General features: G+C 32.5%; 2 protein-coding genes and 1 long non-coding RNA gene across 17 annotated transcripts in view; 1 reads left to right on the forward strand and 2 right to left on the reverse strand.

Moving 5' to 3' along the window:
- The first annotated feature begins 7,198 nt into the window (after positions 1-7,198).
- LOC111391767 lies at positions 7,199-8,722 on the forward strand. 3 transcript variants are annotated; one of them, XM_023017010.1, is made up of 3 exons: positions 7,201-7,721; positions 7,797-7,972; positions 8,467-8,722. In XM_023017010.1, the coding sequence occupies exons 1-3, from the start codon at positions 7,649-7,651 to the stop codon at positions 8,485-8,487; spliced, it is 270 nt and encodes an 89-aa protein (XP_022872778.1). In that variant the 5' UTR covers positions 7,201-7,648; the 3' UTR covers positions 8,488-8,722. The 3 variants fall into 3 exon arrangements, with proteins under 3 accessions (XP_022872777.1, XP_022872778.1, XP_022872779.1); XM_023017011.1 differs by having other exon boundaries at positions 7,203-7,721; positions 7,797-7,946; XM_023017009.1 differs by lacking the exon at positions 8,467-8,722 and having other exon boundaries at positions 7,199-7,721; positions 7,797-8,460.
- A 1,113-nt stretch (positions 8,723-9,835) lies between these two features.
- LOC111391749 lies at positions 9,836-11,936 on the reverse strand. Its single transcript, XR_002702165.1, has 2 exons — positions 11,791-11,936; positions 9,836-10,283 (listed from the first exon to the last, which is right to left on the reverse strand). It is a non-coding gene; the product is annotated as an uncharacterized LOC111391749 (long non-coding RNA).
- Positions 11,937-13,044: 1,108 nt separating this feature from the next.
- LOC111391768 (E3 ubiquitin-protein ligase MBR2-like) overlaps positions 13,045-21,400 on the reverse strand; it is a 9,051-nt gene continuing 695 nt past the window's right edge. Inside the window, exons 2-9 of one of the 13 annotated variants that reach the window (XM_023017019.1) lie at positions 20,518-20,730; positions 20,125-20,160; positions 16,782-16,915; positions 15,478-16,221; positions 14,995-15,410; positions 14,022-14,114; positions 13,811-13,945; positions 13,045-13,362 (exon numbers count right to left, since the gene is read on the reverse strand). In XM_023017019.1, the coding sequence (XP_022872787.1) occupies positions 13,204-13,362; positions 13,811-13,945; positions 14,022-14,114; positions 14,995-15,410; positions 15,478-16,221; positions 16,782-16,872 (1,638 nt within the window). In that variant the 5' untranslated portion in view covers positions 16,873-16,915; positions 20,125-20,160; positions 20,518-20,730 and the 3' untranslated portion in view covers positions 13,045-13,203. Of the gene's footprint in view, positions 13,363-13,810; positions 13,946-14,021; positions 14,115-14,994; positions 15,411-15,477; positions 16,222-16,302; positions 16,546-16,781; positions 17,333-17,720; positions 20,731-21,400 lie in introns of those variants that run through there. The other 12 variants (XM_023017017.1, XM_023017015.1, XM_023017020.1 and 9 more) reach the window with 12 other exon arrangements.

Here is a 21,400-nt window from a genome sequence, read left to right on the forward strand (position 1 = left end):
CTGTTCAGTAGATCTCATGAAAATTGAACATTTGCTATATATATATATATATTTGAGGGAAAGAGAGAATGGTGTACAATTCAATTTATTTTTAATGGATTCATTAAGGCTATATTCATAAAATGAGTGTGGCGTATTCATCAAAACACTTTTTAAATTAATAGTAAAGTAATGGAACAAATAAATTTGTGATGGTAATATATTTACTCTTTAACTTATCCGGTTATCTATAATTAAAGTATCAACTTTAAATCTTAAATCAATTCCAATTATATTCAATTTTATTGACATTCCAAAAATCAATTGAGAAATAAAATTAAAGGTAATTTCAAGTTTATTTTAATATTTTTCTATACAAAACTAAATGCTAAAATAAAACAATAAATTATTCTTGTTTACTAAATGCTAAAATACAAAACTAATTCTTGTATTAGTGGATTTAACTCTTCAGTACAGGAAAAATTAATTATCTTAAAAGTAGAACATTTTCAAACCAAAATAAAGAGCCAATCCTTTTCAAAATAAATCAATCAATAAAAGTTAAAATAATAGAGCCATCCACATTACAACAAGCTTTCAAGACTCATATTTAGACTGCCTTATTAGGTGTTTGCTTGACTTTCCTTGAATTAAAACAAGTTATTTTTTATACTCATTTTCATTTACACGTTCACACACTAAAATATTTTGTACGTGTCCCGAAAATTTCTCAATTGACCACATAATCTTAAAAAAAATCACTATATATAGAGTTTTGCTATACGAACATAGATGATGACATAGGGGATGATCGAACACACACATATGAAAGGTCGGTATTTTTTTAATTCACGTGGGACCCACACGCAATCTGAAGGTCGATCAGTCGGCATGTCAATGTTTTCGAGCAAACCAGCTTTATTCCTATATAAAATATCATATTCCCCCAATCTCTTTTTGTAATTGTCATCAAACAAGAACTAGACTAGATAAGTATCAAAATAATTCTATCTAATCTATGTCCGTGTTTTGATGCAATTGGTATCTGGATTAAATTAATCCGATAGCATATCCTCCTATATATATCTATATAAATCAATACAATATTATGGGTGTTTATGTCATATTATTAGTTAAACTGAGCTATATAAATTTTTTTACAAATCAATAAGAGCTAATGATTTCACTTATGAGAGAAAAATAACTTAAAATTAAAAAAAATCACTCATAAGAAAAAATCAATTACAAGTAAAAAAAAAATTCATTTATAAGTGAAAAAATCAATTCTAAATGAAAAACTCCTGTACAAGTAAACAAAATTATTTATAAATAAGAAATTGTATAGCGAAAAAATTTACTAATAAGTAAAAAAATTCGTACAAAGTTTGTGTTTAAGTAAGAAAATTACTTATGGGTAAAATTGTCTTATAAGTTACAAAAATACTTCTATAAGTAGAAAATCACTTGTAACTTAAAAAAATAAAATTATAACAAATATATTTACAAATAAGTAATAAATCACTAATACGACAAAAAATATTACATAAGCGATAAGTAAAAAATACTACATATAACTAAAAATTCAATTACAATTAAAGATTTACTCGTAAATAAAAATCATTTCTAAAGTTTATAAAATAAGAATTCACTTTTATACAAAAAAAAAAAAAATGCTTCTCAGTGAAAAATACAACTAATAATTAGAAAGTCCATTTACAAATTAAAAAAAGGGATTTATACATTTTTTTTAAAAAAAATCATTTATATATGAAAAATAACTACGAAGATCACTTATAACTATAAAATTTACATATGGGTAAAAAGATTAAACCTAAGTAGAAATTAAATTATAAGTTAAAAAATTTACTTATAGTTAAAATTTTATTTATAAGTCAAGAATTTAATCTTAAGGAAAAATTTCATTTTGAAGTTAAAAAAAAAATTCACTTATATGTAAAAAATTTACTTTTCAAGCTTAAAAATTGATAAATATCTATGTCAAAGTCAACAATTAATTTTAATAATATATTTTATGAAACTTTTCAATCAAATATTTCCATAAATTATTTATTTATTTTTTGATTGTACCAAAAGCCAATTCGAAGAATCTTCCCTAATATATCTCAATATGATGCCCTAATCCTATTCCACCTACTTCCATCCTTCCTAATTCTGTTCACCCTAATCCAATATGGTGCACTTATTGGGTAATTCTACTGTTGGGCCGTCTATCAAATGGATCGAGTCGAAACCTGGCAGATTCGGCATGATTATGACCCAAGATTTGACCCGAACTGGGCCTGCAAAGGACTTGATACAAATTTTTTTTCTTCTGCAAATCCTAACAAAGATAATTGATTGACAGATTTGAGTTGAAAAAAGAAAAAGAGTTATTCAAGCCAAAAAAATAAAAAATATATAATAATAAAATCCTGTTATTTTGCTAGGAAGAGGGAGAGAAATAGAAAAAATTCAATCAAATATGAACATTAACCCAACAATTATTGGGATGTAACATATTTATCAGGTCCAAGAATGTAACGCTTGCAGAGATTAAACAATATTATGAATAAAATGTTATATCTTTATATTCTTAGGTTTAATATTTTGCTGTGATTTAAAAAATCATTTTTGTTGTGCTAAAGAGACCTTTTGGAACAGTCGACTAAGTATTTGACAAATTTTTGGTTCAAAATTGCTGAAAATTTATCATTTTAGAGTTTGGTCTACAAAAAATTATTTATCATTGTCGGTATATAATTACTTTAATGGATATTGATTATATAATATTGTACTTTATTATTATTACTATCATCAATAGTATTTGATAATAAAATAAGGTTGATAAATATTCAAAAATAAAGAAAAAAATAGATTTTTAGCAATTTGGTATCTCAATTTATTTTTTGAATATCAATAAAACTAGTTTTAAAAGGAATTAATTTACGGGGTGTCATCAACTAAGGTTTTGATGGATTTCAAAAGATTATAAATTCTAATAAATTTCGTGAATTTGAATGGATTCCCATAAATTCCATAAGAATCCCATTAAATATTGTGAAATTTCAAAAGATTTGGTTAATATGTATTTTTAAGTTTGAAATCTATCCAAATCTTATGAAATCTTTATATATCCACTAATTATTGATGATACTTAAATTTTAAAAGATTTCAATGAATTTCATTAAAATGTTAATTTGGGACATCAAAATTTTAATGGATTTTATTAAAATCTCAATTGAGGATACCTAAATTTAAAGAAATTTTTAAAATTCATCACAATCTCTATTAAGGACACCCTCCTTAATTAATTTGGATTAACATTGACTTTTTACTTATAGATCATTGGAGAAGCAAAAAAGTATCTTTTGCTATTTCTCATAATCTGCTGTCAAATAGTAACAATTCTTCCAAAAACAATTTTTTTTTTTTTAATTTATCAAACGTCTAAAACAAGTTTAATCATAATTTAAACTCTAAAATCAATCTCAAACTAACCTTTTACCAGTTCAATATAAGATTACTCACTGTGAGCATGGTTACTTCCATAGTAAATGAAATGGTTTACAATGTGTAAAGATTATGAAGAAGATTCTCTGAAGTTTGCCACAAAAGTTTGATTTCATAGCTGTCACTGTTGAATAATTTAATGACTTACCATCATCTTTGATAGATAAAATTTATTTGCATCTTTAAATTATCTTGAATATCATCCTCCGTCCCTTCACCAATAACTTATTATACAGGTGTTTGGTAGGAATTTTGAAAATTGATTTTTTGATCGTTAGAAATAAAGGTAGGTTCTATCAGTTGGGGGGGGGGGTTCTTGGACCCTTACAAGTTTGGGGCACAACCCGCGGTTTACCTGGTCTACGTGAAGAGGGGTTAAATCGTAGACCTCGGATTAGTCGCTGTAAGGTGAACACCTGGGTATAAAAAAAAAAAAGAATTAATTATTTTGATGATAAATTAAAAGTTACTTGCAAATAAATAACTTAATAACTTTCATCTTAGATCGATAAAAATTATTTAATCTATAATTTATTTAAATATTTTAAGTTTACTAAAACACACAAACTGAAATTGAGTTCGTACAAATTGGTTAAAAAGCGTCGGTTAACCCACGTAATGAGTATATTAAGGCCCCGTTTGGTAGCCATTTTTTTTAAAATATATTTTTCTTTATTTTCTTTTCGATTACACATTCTTTATTAAAATAATATTACACGTAAATAAAAAACTTTTCCTTATTTTTCAACCACACATTTCACATCAATTTACTATTCTAAAATGCTTTTTTACATAAAAATGTCTATCAAACATCCCCTAAGACTCTATTTCTAAAGAGTATATTTTGCAGTTTAGATAGTAAAATTTTAAAATACTCCAACAGAATCCTTATTTTTAACAATTAATTTTATTACTCCTAAAAAAATATTAATTATTTTTCGTATATTCTATTTTCGCTAATTTTTTTCCATTGAAAATTGAAATACTTTCAATGCATTTAATTATATAGAATGGGTTTGACATTCGAAACTCATTTTCAATTTTAAAATGTTAATTTGAAAATTTTTTTTTGAGGACATAATTTTAAGAGTGGACACTTTAAAATAAATAACTTATTATAATATTTAAAGAGCCTCTTGAAAATACTCTTTATTATTATTATTATTATTATTATTATTATTATTATTACTACTACTACTACTACTGTGGCTGCTGCTGCTGCTACTACTTTTTATCTACATTTTTTTGTTCCATTTGCAATTTGTATATGAAATTGTTTCATTAGAAAGAAAAAAGAAATAGAAATCTCAAACCTATTAATTTCTTGAAAATAATCCTTTTGTTATGTAAAAGTATTTGATAATTAGAAAAGGGCCTCCCCTTCAAATCCATTCGTTCACAAGGACGTGTTCATCCAATCGAAGTCTTTTCAATTTAGGACGTATCTGGTAAAATGATTAGAACTGGACAAATGATAATGAAAAAGAAAAGGTGACATGTCGTGTTTAATTTTCTGTGTAACGTACTAAACTCATGTCACTAGGGTTCTTAATAGTGCTCACGAAAATGACCTAATCTTAGTCGACGATTTATTTTTGTAATTTGTCGGGAAATATTTTACAGCATATTACATAAAAATCTATCTGTCGAGCCATCTTTGTAAATTTGTAACATGTACCATGTTTAGCTATTCAGGGATGGACATGGTCTAATTCGATTATGTTCTAAAGAGAATCGAGTTTGGTTCGTTTTCATACTGTAATTAAATTTTTTAACATTTACAATAACACCACATTAATCCAATTAATGACATTCAGTTTTAACTCATAGAACAATACTATAATAAAATTTACAAAATAACATAGTTCAATTTAAAAATATACAAATAACAAATTTTCTAATAAGATCCATTTGTTAGTTTATACAAATTTCCTTGATTAAAATGGAGAATATACAATGAATAGAGCAAAAAAGGGGGAAAAAGGGTAAGATGAAGAAAGACACAGTTGCTCAACTTCGATTATTTGAAAAACGACAACATGATTGAGATAAACTTAAGTCACTCAATTTTGATTCTTTAAATTTTGAATTACAAAGTTGGGGTTGGGCTGAAAATAGAAAAATAATATTTTTGGTTCAATTAATTAGTTGGTAAATGAAATAGGAAAATGATATTTTTGAACTCAATTAATTAGTTGGCAAATGAAACATGAAAAAAATTAAAATAATTTTGCTTGTTTAATATTAAAAAATTGGGAAAATTCAGTTCTTAATCGAATCTTCGATTCTTGATCTAGAGATTGGATTCAAGAGTTTTGTGCAGTCCTAATTATATTTCCCAAGGTTAAATTATTACAACAACAATAGTAAGTTGTGGGAACCTTGAATAATTTTAATTCCACAATCTAAAATTTAAACGACTAATTAATATTACACCAAATATCGTATAATATTTCAATAAAAAAACATACATAATGTGGTGTAATAAGAATTGTAATAGAAACTATTTACTCCTCTTTTATAATTATACATAATTAGATGTTAAATTGTAGAACTCAATTGTTGCTGCTACATAAAGTTCGTATACGGATCGAGGTTAGAGAAATAGGAAGCCCAAAGCTCTAATTTTTCTCATAAACAGAGAGATTGAGAATAGAGAAAATAGAATGCACGATTTTTCTCTTATAAACTTCTTCCATTATACTGAATTATTGTAGCGGCAGAAAATGATATAGTTTCACACCGAGGTGAATATTTGTAAGTCTTGTGTTCCTGGGTGTCTATTTTCTATCGACGAATTCATTGCTCTATGGTATCTAATTCTGAACACTAGATATGTTTAGCCACGATGAAATATCAAAATGTCAATATTAAAGTCTAAGAACTATGAATAGTCTCTCGGATTTAAAAGTTTTCTACTACGAAATTATGTAATTCATCAATTTGTTTCCTCTTGAATTAGACTATATTGTATTCAATAAATTCAACTCCAATAGCCACTAAAATATTGTTTAAAGTGCATGCAATCTTGTCAAAATGTGTCCATATTTTTCACTAAATTCCAAGAATTATATACAATTTAAGAAAAATTATTTTCTCACAAAATGATGGGCACAAGTGTTTGTGATGAACTGTGTCGTGCTATGAATGGTTATGTGTTTTGTGACAGAATTTTTGTGTGGCGAAGTTTGGTCTGCTAAATGGGATGTCCTTATAAGTCTAAGGCATTTCCAATAATGAACACATGGGATTGTCCCAAGAGGAAAAATCATTTCCCCAACCCTTTAGCCTTGTTTGGATTTATGACAAAGGAGGGAAGGGAAGAGAAATTGGGATTGTTTAATTTTTATATGTGGATAAGTAGAAGGGATAGACGAAATGTCCGTGACATGAAATGTTAAAATGGATATCTGGTGATACTCGAATGGATAAGATAAGAGATGTAAATGAAATTGACGGAGGACAAATTTAAGGAAAGTTAATTTAAGATTCGTTTGGCATATGACTTTTGAGAAGTCAAAATGAGTTTTTGAAATTTAAAAGCTGATTTTGGATAAGTTTGATTGGTTTTATAAAAAATTTCTCTTCTAATTAGAAGAATTGTTACAGTAATCTTATCCAATATTGTTTCTTCTAAAAGAGAGTAAAACATGCAAAACATATTAGAAGGGAAAGCAATGGATCAAAATTAATTTGTTAGTGTAACGAATTAAGTAAAAAATATTAAATCTTCCCCAATATATAGCAACGAATTGAACAGAGTAAAAATGTTGATCCGTGTAGCTGATATCTTTGCTTCTCCATCCAAACAGACGCTAAAGGTCTGTTTTACACTGCATAAATATTCCAATTTCAATACATTTTCTTCAGCTCCATGAGAACAGTTCTTGTGGAGATTATGACACTCTCAATTACCAAAACTTGTGCAGTTCATTAACTGATAATCAATGCTTTTTAAGTAATCCTCTCATTACTTGAAAATATAATCAGTCTTCCTCTTGACTGCTATTCTCCATACACTTCAAGAAGAAAAAAAGTTAGCTTCTTTTCACATTCCAACCCAACATTTTGTCTCTGAACCGAGGAAAAAGGGCTCGACAAATTGTTATCTAATAGCACCTGCACGAGTAGAAATTTTCGATTTTGAGTTGGGAATTTCATGGAAATGAAGGCTGTTATTATTTGCACTCTACTTCTGTTTCCCCTCCTTTTCACTCCATGCATTTGCAGAGGTTCGTATTTTGAACTCAGAAAATTTCATTCTCTGTTATGTATGATGAACTTATAGGAAAATGGTGATTTTGCAGGGAAATTGGATGCGAAAACCATGGATTCAGAGATTAATTTTATTGATTATAGAGGTCCAGAGACTCATACCCATAACCCGCCACCAAATAAGTCTCGTAATCACCCTAAAATTCAACGTCAAAGTACAGTGGCTGGTGGAAAATCCAAAGGTCAGATTTATAAAGCCAAGAAAACTGTAAGATCTTCTTCACCCAGTTCATTTAGTTGTTACATTTATTGGAATGGTTATTACTGTTAAAAGTTTAAACTATTAGAGATAAATTATCTTGAGGCTGTCTCTTCATGCTAATAGTTTTAGCTTCATATTAAGGTCAAGATCGATGTTATCACTAGTATCAATACCGATACCATCAGTTTCCTTACCTTCGGGCTTGTTATCAGGAACTTGTTTAGAAATATGCTAATAAAATGAACACAGGCTTGACGGAATCCCCGTGATGAGGTATTTATCTAAAATCCTCGAAACGAAAAAGGTGTTTGCATTATATAGAAATTGCAAAGGGCAGACTAGATCCATTTTTCTCTTTTTTAAGGTTTTGTGAAACTTGAATGAACAACTCAATCTAAAATTTTACAATGTTAAGGGGAGAAGAATTTATTTCATTGTATATTGAGCAATGGTGTTATTTTGTTTTGATCTCTCATTAATCTATGGTTGTGCCTTTTCAGGGAAAGAAAATTAATGGATGAATGATGATTAAGCTTTGAGTGTACAATTTTGGATGAAGTCCCCTTCTTAATTTATGATATATTGCAATGTTACATTGAAACATATAGGAGAGTTACTACTCCCTGAATAGTTCTCATTTGCATTATGTTAGTAAAATTGTCGGGTTGTTTTGCAGTTGTAATTATTATTTAATCAGTAGTAAATTATTATTGAAACATATAGGAGAGGTATTACTCCCTAAATTAATATTTGCTTGCCATTGTCTCTATATACTATATCGAGTATTCTAGAAGATCAAATCCCTTGATTATTATTTCAGATCCTGTAGGTACTTTAGACTCATTTAACAAAACTTTTACTTCTTGTAGAAGAGTTTTTCTAGAAAATTACTTTACGTTAACTTCCTCTGAAAGTGTTTCTAGCCAAACAAAGCATTTTCAGAAATCATCAAAATATGTTAAAAACAGCTTATTAGTCTCGTAAACAACTTTTGACTTTTCAAAGGCTCCGTCAAACGAAAACAAACCATCACCGTCGACTGAGTGAGATAATTAGAGATGTATTTACGATGTTTCTCATGCCATCCAATTAAAGACGTTACATGCGATTACATAATCCTATGCAACACAAATCCAGGGCAAACACTTTACTAATCTCCATCAGCAACAAGGGAAACCATGCTTAAGAAATTTATCTAGCAAATTGTGTTCCTATCAATAAATCGTGAATTTTTACCCATAAGGCATGCATTGAATATCGCTTGTGCTATATATTCGGATTAAAGGGCTAAGCGCTAAGCTTGACTAGCTCCTTAAAACTGGCGTTAGGTATTCCCTTGGGGCTAACTAACCCGAAACCTCATCACCAAATTGCCAAGAAAAGGAATTCTAGAAAAAAAATGATTGTGATGCACCAATGCTCATGCATACTTGTGACTAAATCAGCTGGAAGGCCATCACAAGCTTGGAGTTATGGTCTGCTGTTCAGGTCACGGGGCAACAAAGAAACAAAATTCGACCTTTATAATATGCAAAACAATAACATATACAGGCCCGTCCCCAAGATGGTCATGGAGAAATGTAGCAGGCTCTGGGTTGGCCCACCCATCAAAAAACTCGGGCAAATAAGCAGAGAATTTCAGACCTTGCTGCAACCAGTTTGACCTGATTGACACCTCTAGTCTGCTGTCAATCAAGCAATTACTAACTCAGAACTTCATTCCAACGGCAAATTTAATGCTAAACCAACTGGTCAGGTGATGACTCTTTGAACAACTTCTATCACGGTAAACCAAAACTTCAAAACGAAAAAGTACCTATAACAAGACATGACAACTCAGCTTACCAAAGCCACAAAACGATATAGTTGCTAGTCAAACAACATAGCTTTGACACAATATCAGATAACATAACAAAACAAACAGCATTCATTCATCCGATCTGCTAGCAAAACAACAGGATTTCTAAATTATCGAGTTAAGTTGTATGAAACATAATGGGAGAATGAGTCCTAAAACATTGTAACAATCTCTACGAAGTTTCCAACATCGGAAATGTCAACACTGCAGCTCAACATGGAAAGGAAACAACCCATTCTATCCCTTTCTAACAAAAATCTATTCTCCTGGTGCTGAAACGCCTTGCTTCAGCCTTTCCTTCTTCATTTTCTTCTTGGAGATTGGCTTCTTCTTCTTCAGAGGAACGGTTTTCTGGGCATACAGGTAGAGTACATAATTTCCAACAAGGAATAACAAGAGCGGGCCGCCAACTAGAAGTAAGACGATCAATCCCGGGTTAAACCCTTTGGCTTCGACATCCTAGGCCACATATTTCCATCGTCGATCAGGTGATCAATTAAAAGTGGCATTAAATTAACACAATTTAAGATGGTGTAAAACAAAATAAGACAGAAAGCAAAAAGCAACCATACAAAAACTTGTTATAGTTCACATGACAAAAAACACATCTATTATAAAAATAGCATTTCACTGGCATCCTCAAATTTTTTGGGTCCTTGCTATTAATCCATGGGACCATGGCAACAGAACTACTACCCTGTTTAACGTGTTCTCACAATGTTTGCATAACTTAAGGATGGTCTGAGATTCACACTCACTATGTGCCTTGGTCAACTTACAGATTTCTAAATGCAAAATGTAAAATAACAAATCCAACAACAGGGCATAAACTCGTTTCAGGCATAACTAGTGTAAACTATTGGGTACTGCTAGGTAGCACAGGAGCATCCAAATTGGAATTACAAGATCTTCAACTTCTTTCAAAATCAGATATATTTTCTCCAAATGCCGACTTCAAGGCCTTAATTCCATGCTGTTGAACATAATAACAAACCTTTTGAATCTTGTAGTAGAAATAGTCCACCCACCCAGCTAACATTAAATTTTGAAAATGTCCCAAACCAAGGCGAATGTATTTGCTTCATAATCAACAGCTTTTATAAAGAAAACTTTCTTCCTTTATTATGTTCAGTGAAAAAATCACATCAAATAGATATACAAACCAAAAGAACTCGTTAAATTGTGCATATCTCATAGTTTTTAAGACTGTCAAATTTGAACTGAAAATCGAATAAAGAACCCAAGGGAAAACCAATGCATTTGTCCAATTTCTGAAAAAAATCGTTCCATCCGATAAGGAGAAGAGATTTTTAATCTTGTCCCTTTTCTTATCAATGCCATGGGCCATGGGCCATGGGCATGCCAAAACTGTAGAAACATTAAAACCTTTGATCATATTATCTGCTTTTTCCATAATTCCAATAAACAAAATAAATTTTTTTCTCCAAATCCTCATAGAACAAACTTACAATTCGTAAATACTACATTTCAGCGTATTTCTCATTAACTAATTTTTTTCCCTTATCAAATTCAAATGCATGTTACGCATCCAGCATTGATCTAGCATCGCGCCAGTAGAAAAAAAAATAAATATGCATATCATAATTCACAAATAAAAAGTTCAAACAAATCAGGAAAACGTAAAACAAGACAGATCATTCTCGTGCGAGCAAGTAAATGTACAGCATCATTTTTACCCAAAAAAACCTAGATCATAACATAAAAAATATCTAAAGCCAATTCCAAACAGAACAAATCTCATAAATCCAAAAAAAATCCAAAATCTAATTAGAGATCTCCGTAAAAGTAATCAAATGTACAGCATCATTTTTACCCAAAAAAAACCTAGATCATAACATAAAAAATATCTAGAGCCAATTCCAAACAAAACAGATCTCATAAATCCAAAAAAGTAAAAAACAAAAATCCAAAATCTATTTAGAGATCTCCGTAAAGAAGAACGTACCATTCGTTAAAATTCCGGAGGAACGTAAACTTTGCCTGATTCGTAATCCCTAGTTTTTTTGTTGAGGTCTATATGGAAAGTAAATGAGGTCGGCGTGAAATAAGAACTCCCGTGGCGTAACAGTCAGGTGAACAATTTACATAGGCCCTTTATTTTTTCACTGTTATTTAATTTGACCCAAGTTTTACAGTTTATTATTATTATTATTTTTATACCACACTTTGAATATACGATTTATTTTTATTATTTTTCCAATAGTAGAGAAATTGAAATGTTAGAATTTTTAGTATCTTTTTGTCAAAACAAGGATAATTGGATCTGAATAATATGAAATCATGTTGTACTTTTGTTGCACCAAGGTAACATGGCTCGAGTTTTTAATTGAGAATGTGCAAAGTTTTAGAAAATTGTTAATTTAAATTATAGTTTTTAAGTTCTGCAATCTCCATTCATTATTCATCAATTTCTATACTTTGGTGGTTTTACAATTTTGTAAAAAGCCTACATTTTCTTACATATAGAGGCTTGGATTTGGTCATTATAGTCCTCTTTATCTACATTTTTTCTTTTGAAAATATCTTCAAAATAAATAATCGAATATCAAATGGCATCCCAATAAATAAAATCATTATTAAGATTTCCTATGACATCAATCTTATTAATTAGTGATTAGGTGCCTGACAAATGGTGGGTGGAGGGGTGAAAACACCGGCTCAAACATTGTAAGACCCCGTTTGGTAGGGATTTTTTGCTCCAAAAAATTGATTTTTTGACTGTTATTTTACTATTCAAGCAGTAATTTTTGACTTCTTCTCTCACATGTGGACCCTACTTTTCTTCTAACGGTCAAAAAATCAATTCTCAAAATTCCTACCAAACGGACCCTAAGTCACATTCAAATTCCAACCTGTTGACATTTACTCATAAATTGATCAAGGCCCAAATAATAAATGGTTAATAAAACATAAAATTAATCTAGAAAATTTTGCAGTAGAGGTTACGGACCTTTTGAAAATGTGCAACCAAGTCCTAAACGTTCTGAACTTAACACCTATATCCCAAATCTTTTAATGAATGTGCACAGGAAGGACCTTTAACAGTTTCATTCATAAATAATTCAGTTGACCAAAAGTCAAACATCTAAATTTAATTTGATGACAAAAGAACCTCTCAATATTTTTCACTTAAAATAACTAAAATAAAAAATATAATTATTAATTGATAAACAAAAAAATATAGCATACAACACGCCCATTACCATAAAGATTATAGCATAAAGAGATATGCTAATGAAAATAAACTGAAATTGGCATTTGCCTTTAAAAGTCTTGTTTATCAGTATTCATTTCCTCCATTTTGAGGAATGTCTTTAACCCACATATTTACAAAAAGTATTGTAAATTATGGAGTAACTTAAATACATAATTTCTCCTTCACACTGTCATCCAGGGCAGAACCCTTGCAGATAGGACACATGTTCTTGATTGACAACCATTTCTGAATACAGGCGACGTGAAAATCATGCCCGCATACTTTCAGTCTCCCGACATCATCCATGTTATTGTATTCTTCCTGTTATAAACAAAGATGCGCAAGTGAACAAACTTACTGAACACAGTGGGAGGCATATAAACTTATGCACTCATAACCAAGATGCCACAATTAAGGGTTATATACAATGGTGGTAGGTGGTCAGTGAACTTCATTTTGTTTCAAGTCAGTCACGGGAGAACTTCATTATATTGTGTCATTCGGTCCATGTCCTTTAGTTTAACAAATGGAAAGGAAAGGCTGATGTGGTCATCTTTTAAGTTCAGTGACCATCATGAAACAAATTGAAGTTCAGTGGAGCATAATAAAGTTTAGTGACCAACATAAAACTTTTACTGAAAGTTCAGGACCAGCTAGTATTTTGAACCCAATAATAAATTTCATTGGTCTATTTGCTGGAAGACTATAAATAACGCCCAACTCAAAATTGATGAATATATTGAAGGGATGTGCTCAATAGGATTCTCACCAGACAGATAACGCAAGTTCCTTGTTGGAATTGGTCCGACGAACAATACATCAACTCCATCAAACACTTCGCAATTAAACTATCAGACAAGCCTGTGTTTACATTGCCAATCCTCTCCCCCAGTGCAAGGAGTTCCTGCTTGTCCCAATAGATATTTAGTAAACAAAACAACATTGGAACAAGAAAGGAGAAAATGAAAGCATTACGAGACCTCATAGCTCATATTGTCAATGTCAAGTCTCATGTCTCTATGTTGATCGAACAGACTTCTGGATCCATAAAATACAGAGGGGTCCACAACCATCTGGAATACAGACGTACACAGTACATTTAGTAATTATCAGAGAACTGAGAGTACAGGGACCTAAATTTATATAAAGACCACGAATTTTGGTATTGCACAAATATGCTCATGTGGAAGCATTAATAAATGGTCACGTCGTACTTGACATTGTGTGGTTCACAACCTTCAGATATAAGCACAAATGCACCATTAATAAAGATGCACTCACATGAATCATCCATTAAACCAAAGACATGATTTATTCTACGCTCACAATGAATCTCCATGAACTCCTTTCATCTTCTCCCTTTTCTAATCTTTTACCTCTCCTTTCACATTATTTATTTTCTTATGCAGGATGAGTTGGCATGTGAAAATGAGAAAAGAAGGTAAATCTTAATATAACACATTCCATTAAAGAGGGCAAGTCCTTAAAAATTCAAGGAATGAGTAGCCAACCTGAAACTGGCCTGGATCACTATTGACTAGAAAATGAAACACTTACCCATGACAAGCAAAGAAATGAATCAATAATAATGCAATTTCAATAAAATGCTGATAGACCTGCAGCTTAAGGGAAATAAATGGAGAAGAGGAGAGAAATATAAGACGAGAAGATGAGGAAGAAGGCTGCATATGTAGGCTGTGATGGAAGGCCACAGGGAAGAGAAAACAATGAAGAACAGGGAGAGAATAAGATAAGACAAACGGAAGAGAAGAAGAAAAGGATAATTATATGAAGTAAAAAGAAAGTTTTGAAGTTTAATCCTGTCAATATTACTTTTGCTGGTAATCAGTGAAATATGTTCAACTATCAATAGTAGATCAACTTTCTTCCAATTCCATGAAACCCCTCTCTCAAGTATATAAGAGCCACAATGAAGAAGATTTATGTACATACCTCAGGTGTCAGTCGATCCTGGAGACTTGCCTCCCCAGTAAATGATCGATGTCTGTCACTAGACATCAAATTTCTTCCGTTTCTGTCAATGTTGCGAAATCTTATGGCGGGAAACGCTCGTGGATGTCTCATGTGATAACTTTCTGCAACCATTTGCGGACCTTCATCCGACATAGCCACGTGTCCAGGGAGGACGTTGCTTGAACCATCCCTGAAAGTTGAGGCAGACCTTTGGCCGTAACTGCTTCGAACCCCTCTAACAGATTGACCTGAGTTACTGTGTACATTTTGAGGAACAGTGTTTCTGTTTGAGGCAACATCGTTTTGGTACCCCCCAATCTCAAGGGGAGCACCAGGATGACTGTTTACTGCATTTAGAGAGTTAGGCTCATGACTCAAGACACTGGAACCTGCAACTCCAAGATGACAATATCTCAGTAAGACATAGTGTACCGACATGATGAAGTAAACCATAAATGTTACCTGACGCAAAAACCATCCCATGACCAGCAGGTGCTACGAGGTTATGATTCCATTCCGTTGTCGGAGCATTTGAACTCTGTCCCCAGATATTTTGTTGGCTAGATTGATCAGAAGACTGATTAGACAGAGAAGGATACAAAGGATTGCTTGATAAACGTGTCCTGGCCAAATTGGTTTCCAAGTCAACTGAAGGTCTAGTTCTCACATTCCTCGGCATACCTTCAGTGCCAATAGAGAGGCTATTACCTCTATAACAGGGAGGACACTCCCAAGGCATATGATGAGATTCTGTACTCTGCTTCTCCTGCCATGAGTCACTTGGCAAGGAGAGATTGGATGAACTTCCAACATCGTAATATCTGCCTGTAACACTTCTCTCACACACAGGAGGGATTCCAGGGCTTTTTCGCTTAAATGCTACTCTTTCATTGCCCATTCTCTGATCAAAACAGCCAGAATCTACCCCAGGGACTGTCTGTCCACCAAGATTGGATGAAGATGCATGATGAGAATAATTTTCTTGATGCATATGGAAGGTCCCATTAGTAGAGTGATGAATAAATGGATCACGAGATGAAGCAGGAGCCTGTGGTGGATATTGCAGCATTTCAGCATTATAAATAGAGGAAGAGTATGCGTCCGAACTCGGAGCAGGAGTCCACTGAGAAGCAAAATGTCCACCAGGTATTGTCATATTATCCACAGGACGAACAAGAGAACTGGTTTCAGAAACACCAGCCCTCACTGCAAAACAAAACAGAAGAACTCAATAAGGTAAGAGATTTATGCAGACACAGAAAGCTTGTGACGACCAATGTCAAGTACCTTCACAATTGGCCGAGTGCTAGTTACATCAATGTGACCTAACCTCTTCTACTTATTGTACAAATGGATGTCCTTAAATTTCGACCCACACCTTTGTGGTTTCTAATCCATGCACGATGGATAACGGACCTACTAGAAGACCGTACATAATGGCCAAACTCTCAATTGTCATTCCCCCACAAACTCACAGCTGCAATGGATGGTCCTACCCAGAAGAATAACTTACTCAATGCTTTAACTCCCCTAACAAGAATAATGAAATCATTTCCTATATAAATAAGTCACAGGTGTCACTGACATCAATTTGCAGATATTCTAAGATAATTATTTGCAAATGTTAGCTTTGTTATAACAAGTGTAAGCTTTGTTATAACAAGCAGGCAGTTCGTGTCAAGGAAGACGTAATTAACGAAGCAACATCATATTCACTTCTGATAAAAACAATGACAATACAAGGAAGGTAAAGTTAATATTTATACCAATATGCATGTAAGATTGTTCTGCATGATTCCATCCCTGATCATTATCACTCTCAAAAATATGAGATGTGTTAAATGAGTGTCTCTCCATAGCTGTCTAAGTGCAGAACTTTATTTATCTAGCAAACAAGAACCTGCATGTGATCACAAGTTACTCAGTATGCATAATTTGCCACAAAGAAAAAAATTCCATTACTCGGGGAATAATAGAAAGTTAATAGCAAGTAATATACCACCTTTATCACAAAACCTAAAACGTAATCGGATGACTATAATGAATAAATTATGTTATATAAACAAAACTGAAGCCTTTTATGCTATACTATCTTACTTGCCTTTTATGCTATACTATCTTACTTTCTCTTCACATATGGCCAAGTAGTAAAATTACTTAGAAATATGGCAAAAATCAAGAGATGCCATATCCATAGTCTATGAACACACACAAGTTACCAACCCTCCCCGACTAAGACAGATACAAATATTCAGATCCTGTTTTGTGGGGATTAAAATAAGATATTTATTAGATTTTGATAAAAGTTAATAAAATGTATGGTTGAAAAGTTATGGGTCTCATAAAATGTGTGATTAAAATTAATTGTTGACTTTGACTTAGATTAAAATCTGAATTTTAATTTATGTCAAACAGGGGATCAATATGGTAAACCTACCATAAAATATTTAAAGTTCACCTCTTAAAAACTTCAGAGTTCTAATGTTATACACTCATCTTAATCATGCCTAAGTACAGAAATTGCAACCCAGCCCATTTCAACATGTAGGACAATTGCATTGTTCACAAGTATAATCGACAAATACAGTAGACAATATCTTAATATCACATTATAACCACCTTAAATGTCCAAACCTGATTAAGACAGATAACAAGAGTCAGGTGCTCAAGATGGTAAACCTAACACGTAATAGTTTAAAATTCACCTTTTATAAACTTCAAACTTCTCACGGTATAGTATTAATCTCAATATGGCTAAATACTGCTCCCGCCATGTAAGCCAGTGAATATATCCTTTAAATCGATGAATATAGATGTCAAATATTTCAATAATTTCTTTTACTCACCTTAAGCAAACAGTATGGTTTGTGTGGACTCATGTGTATGACACACTCTTCAGCCGTTCTAGGAAAAGGGTAGAGTTATGCGTGCACTCACATATGCCTAAAAAAAAATCTGACTAACCAGACATATAGGTCCAGAAAGATATCAAATGCATGACGCGGGGAACTTTTGTGATAATTAAAATCTTTTATTTCCAGAAGCACCGTAAGCACCCTATAGCAAGCCATGCCTTCTGGATCTTTGCAAATATTCCCACACCTGAGACAACTACACACACTAATCATGTCACTTAATATAGATCCTTGGCGATGATCTGTGACGTAGAAATGGTATAGGGCCACACCAAAAAGTAAGAATGTTTTAGTGAAGATATATCCTTTTAGATAAGCAATGATGGCAACAAGAACCTTCAGGGAAACAGCATTACTACAGAGAAGAAGACTTAAATTCACCCCATCCTCCTGACACACATAGAATGTAGTAAGATTTAGGAGTTATTAGACAGAGCACATACTAGCAAACCTCCTTTAATCTCATTTACAACAGGAAACTACAATCATCGTGGGCCCAGAACTAATAGACTGTTTTGTTTACTTGATGACGTACAGAGACAAGAAGGCTATGCTTTTGAAATCTATGGCATGCTCCGAATTATTCACCGATTGCAAATCAAAAAGATAATTTCAGCAGGATTCTCCTATGACAATGCAAAAAGAAAAAAAAAATGAAAAATTGGCAAAAGATTAGGAAATACTTCAGAAATAAATTGTAGTCCAATAAATTAGTTGGAAAAAGTCAATCCTTGGTAAGGATAATAAAGTGCAAACTATACACAACAACTTCAAGGGTCTTCCATGGCAGCAATTTTTTTTTTTTTTTTTTGACCAAATGATGAAATGATGTCATTTAAAGAGTTGAACAAATCTTCTGACAAAAAATGATAATTAGTTACAAACTTTCACCAGTCTCATATAGCAGTGAGACGTTTGAGCACCCAAGAAAAACAAAATGAACCCTCGAGCTAATAAAGTTGTCATGCAGTGTCTCTGTGAGAAGAAGCTTGTCCACCGATATGGAGGCTTGAATACCCCTAAAATGTCAAGAAGAATGTTCTGAATGCATCAAAACGACAGCATCCGTCTTCACCTCTACTACCATCAAGCCATGAAAAAACATGCCAGCAGAAAGATTAATTGAATGTGAGAACTCCGGTAAACTATGTTGGCCGCTCTCCATCTAACTAATGTACTGATGTTGGTATGCTATATAACAAGTCACATGCCCTAAAAGTTTGGTAACATCCAACAAGCATCAGGAATTAAACTTATTTTTATGATGCAGTTATGTATCCACTACCCTCCATTGATCTTGATTGCTATCTTACTAGAGATATTCTCAGTCATCACTCGAGATCACAACTTATGAACTTTATCATAAGCATCAATAGCTCAAAAAAGTCAGCTAAATAGATGATTAACCAGCACGGAACTCAATATAAGGATCTGTTGCTGACAAGCGGAGAAAGTAGGTATTCATTTCAAGAGGTTCTATCCAGTTTCTGAGTTTCTCTATATATAGATCATCAGAAGCATAGTTGCCACAAGCCAACCACACATTCCCCCACCATACAATCACCATATAAAGATCTCCAATCAGCACATTTATAGCTGAATCCAACTCAACACATCAATTCACTGTTACCCATATGCATTGAGAAAACAGCTATTAACATGATATCTAAAGGCAATAGAAAGGCTTTAAAGACATTAGTGTTCCAAAGACACTTGTCTGGCATCATGATACAAGGAAACAAATTTGCCAGTCCTCTCACACCAAAAAATATCCCCAAACACCAAAATGTATCTGGAATCATTTATCAACAATTAGCATCCATCCTTGGAATTAATTGCAAGAAATTCGCAGTGGAGCCTCTCGTCGTTGGAGCAGAAAAGCAAGAAATTATAATGTTATTAACTGCAGTGGATTTGCAGTGGAACATCACGTCGTTGGAGCAGAAAAGCAAGAAATTATAATGTTATTAACTGCAGTGGATTTGCAGTGGAACATCACGTCGTTGGAGCAGAATGTTTGATGGTCAAATAAATCCCACAAAGCAAGAAATCATAGTGTTCTGCCAAAAATGACAAAATCCAATATCCTATATTTTATTGTCCAGTTCAAAGGCTGAAGCATAAGACACTGCATTATTTGTAGGTCAATCTAATAATTCTTGAAGGGAACACCAGATATCAAATCAAATCAAACCTGTACACCAGTCATCCAGATAGATCAAAAAAGTTCCTGCAATACGATTTTTGATTCAGATTCTTCATATTAGTGAGACTAAATAGCTATCCACTAAATATGTATCCTATATGTGGCTAGGATACTGGTGATTGCCCAAATTCTCCATAGTTAAAGTGTCACTGAGCTACAAAAGACGTTTTTACAACCCAATTCAATATTTTGTCCACATCATCCCACCAGTGTAAGACACGATTTAAGAACAGTGCGAAGAACTTTTTACTATTAATGAGTACTAAACTACAAGCAACAGTTAGAAAACTGATCTAATCCATGGAAATTAGTTGTTGAAAGCAATTATCAGAAAAAGGAGCAAGGGCAAGAGAGAGAAATCTAACCATCGAGATACGTCACCTGCAAGTTATACCCCTCACTCCATAGGCTTCACTAATCATGTTCATTTTAAATGCAAAAGGAGATGAACGAAAATGATATATCGTCACGGTTCCCAAATACAGGATCAAGGAACTTGAAAAGGCCCTATGCTTGGACTAATAACTTGATATATAGATTCTTACATATCAAACGTCAATACCTCCATTAGAACAAGCCACCAGCAACCCTTGCCTGCATGGTTAAAACATCTAAACCTATTTGTTTTGAATTTAAGGAAAAGTACAAGCACAAATAGTGTCTGCACTTAAGACCTAGGAAGAAATCATGAACAAAAACAAAAACTGATCATGGCGTAAGCTGAGCCAATGTGAGGGGAGAGAGAGACAAAAAAGAAAAGACTTTTTTCAAAGATAAAAATGATATTTCATTTTTGGGGTGCATATAAGCATGCCCATGCTCTTCATCTGTTGACTCACTGACAAATTCCCTGAGTTGTCACAACTCCTTTGAGATTCTGAACTGATCTAAGGTGACTCAGTACAGTCAAGATGAGTCCATTAGATTTTTAAAAAACAACGGTAACAGGTAATTTTTTATTTTGGTCTAAAAATGCATAAAATTACCAGGAGCAAACATTGATCAACTAGTTAACTTACCTTATTTTTCAACATTAAGGAGTTTTTGAATGTGGGGGCGAGCGAACACAGTGGTAAAATTGTCTTTTTACCTAATAACAGAAACTCTATTAACGTTTGTAAAAATTTCTAAAGAAAGTTTAACGTTTGTAAATTGCCTTTTACACAATAACAGGGTAAATCCACCTTCAATGACCAATACCGTCACCTTTAACTGCTTAAATAGTGATTCAAATGATCAAGAAACATCAAGAAACTATAGTGAG

This window comes from Olea europaea, unplaced genomic scaffold, assembly GCF_002742605.1.
Source record: "Olea europaea var. sylvestris unplaced genomic scaffold, O_europaea_v1 scaffold83, whole genome shotgun sequence".
NCBI classification, from domain to species: Eukaryota; Viridiplantae; Streptophyta; class Magnoliopsida; order Lamiales; family Oleaceae; genus Olea; species Olea europaea.

Excerpts from the sequence above, each read along its gene's own strand:
- LOC111391767 (XM_023017009.1), top strand. The coding sequence starts at position 7,649 with ATGGAAATGAAGGCTGTTATTATTTGCACTCTACTTCTGTTTCCCCTC. Across the intron at positions 7,722-7,796 it reads CACTCCATGCATTTGCAGAG|GGAAATTGGATGCGAAAACC; the intron begins GTTCGTATTTTG and ends GTGATTTTGCAG.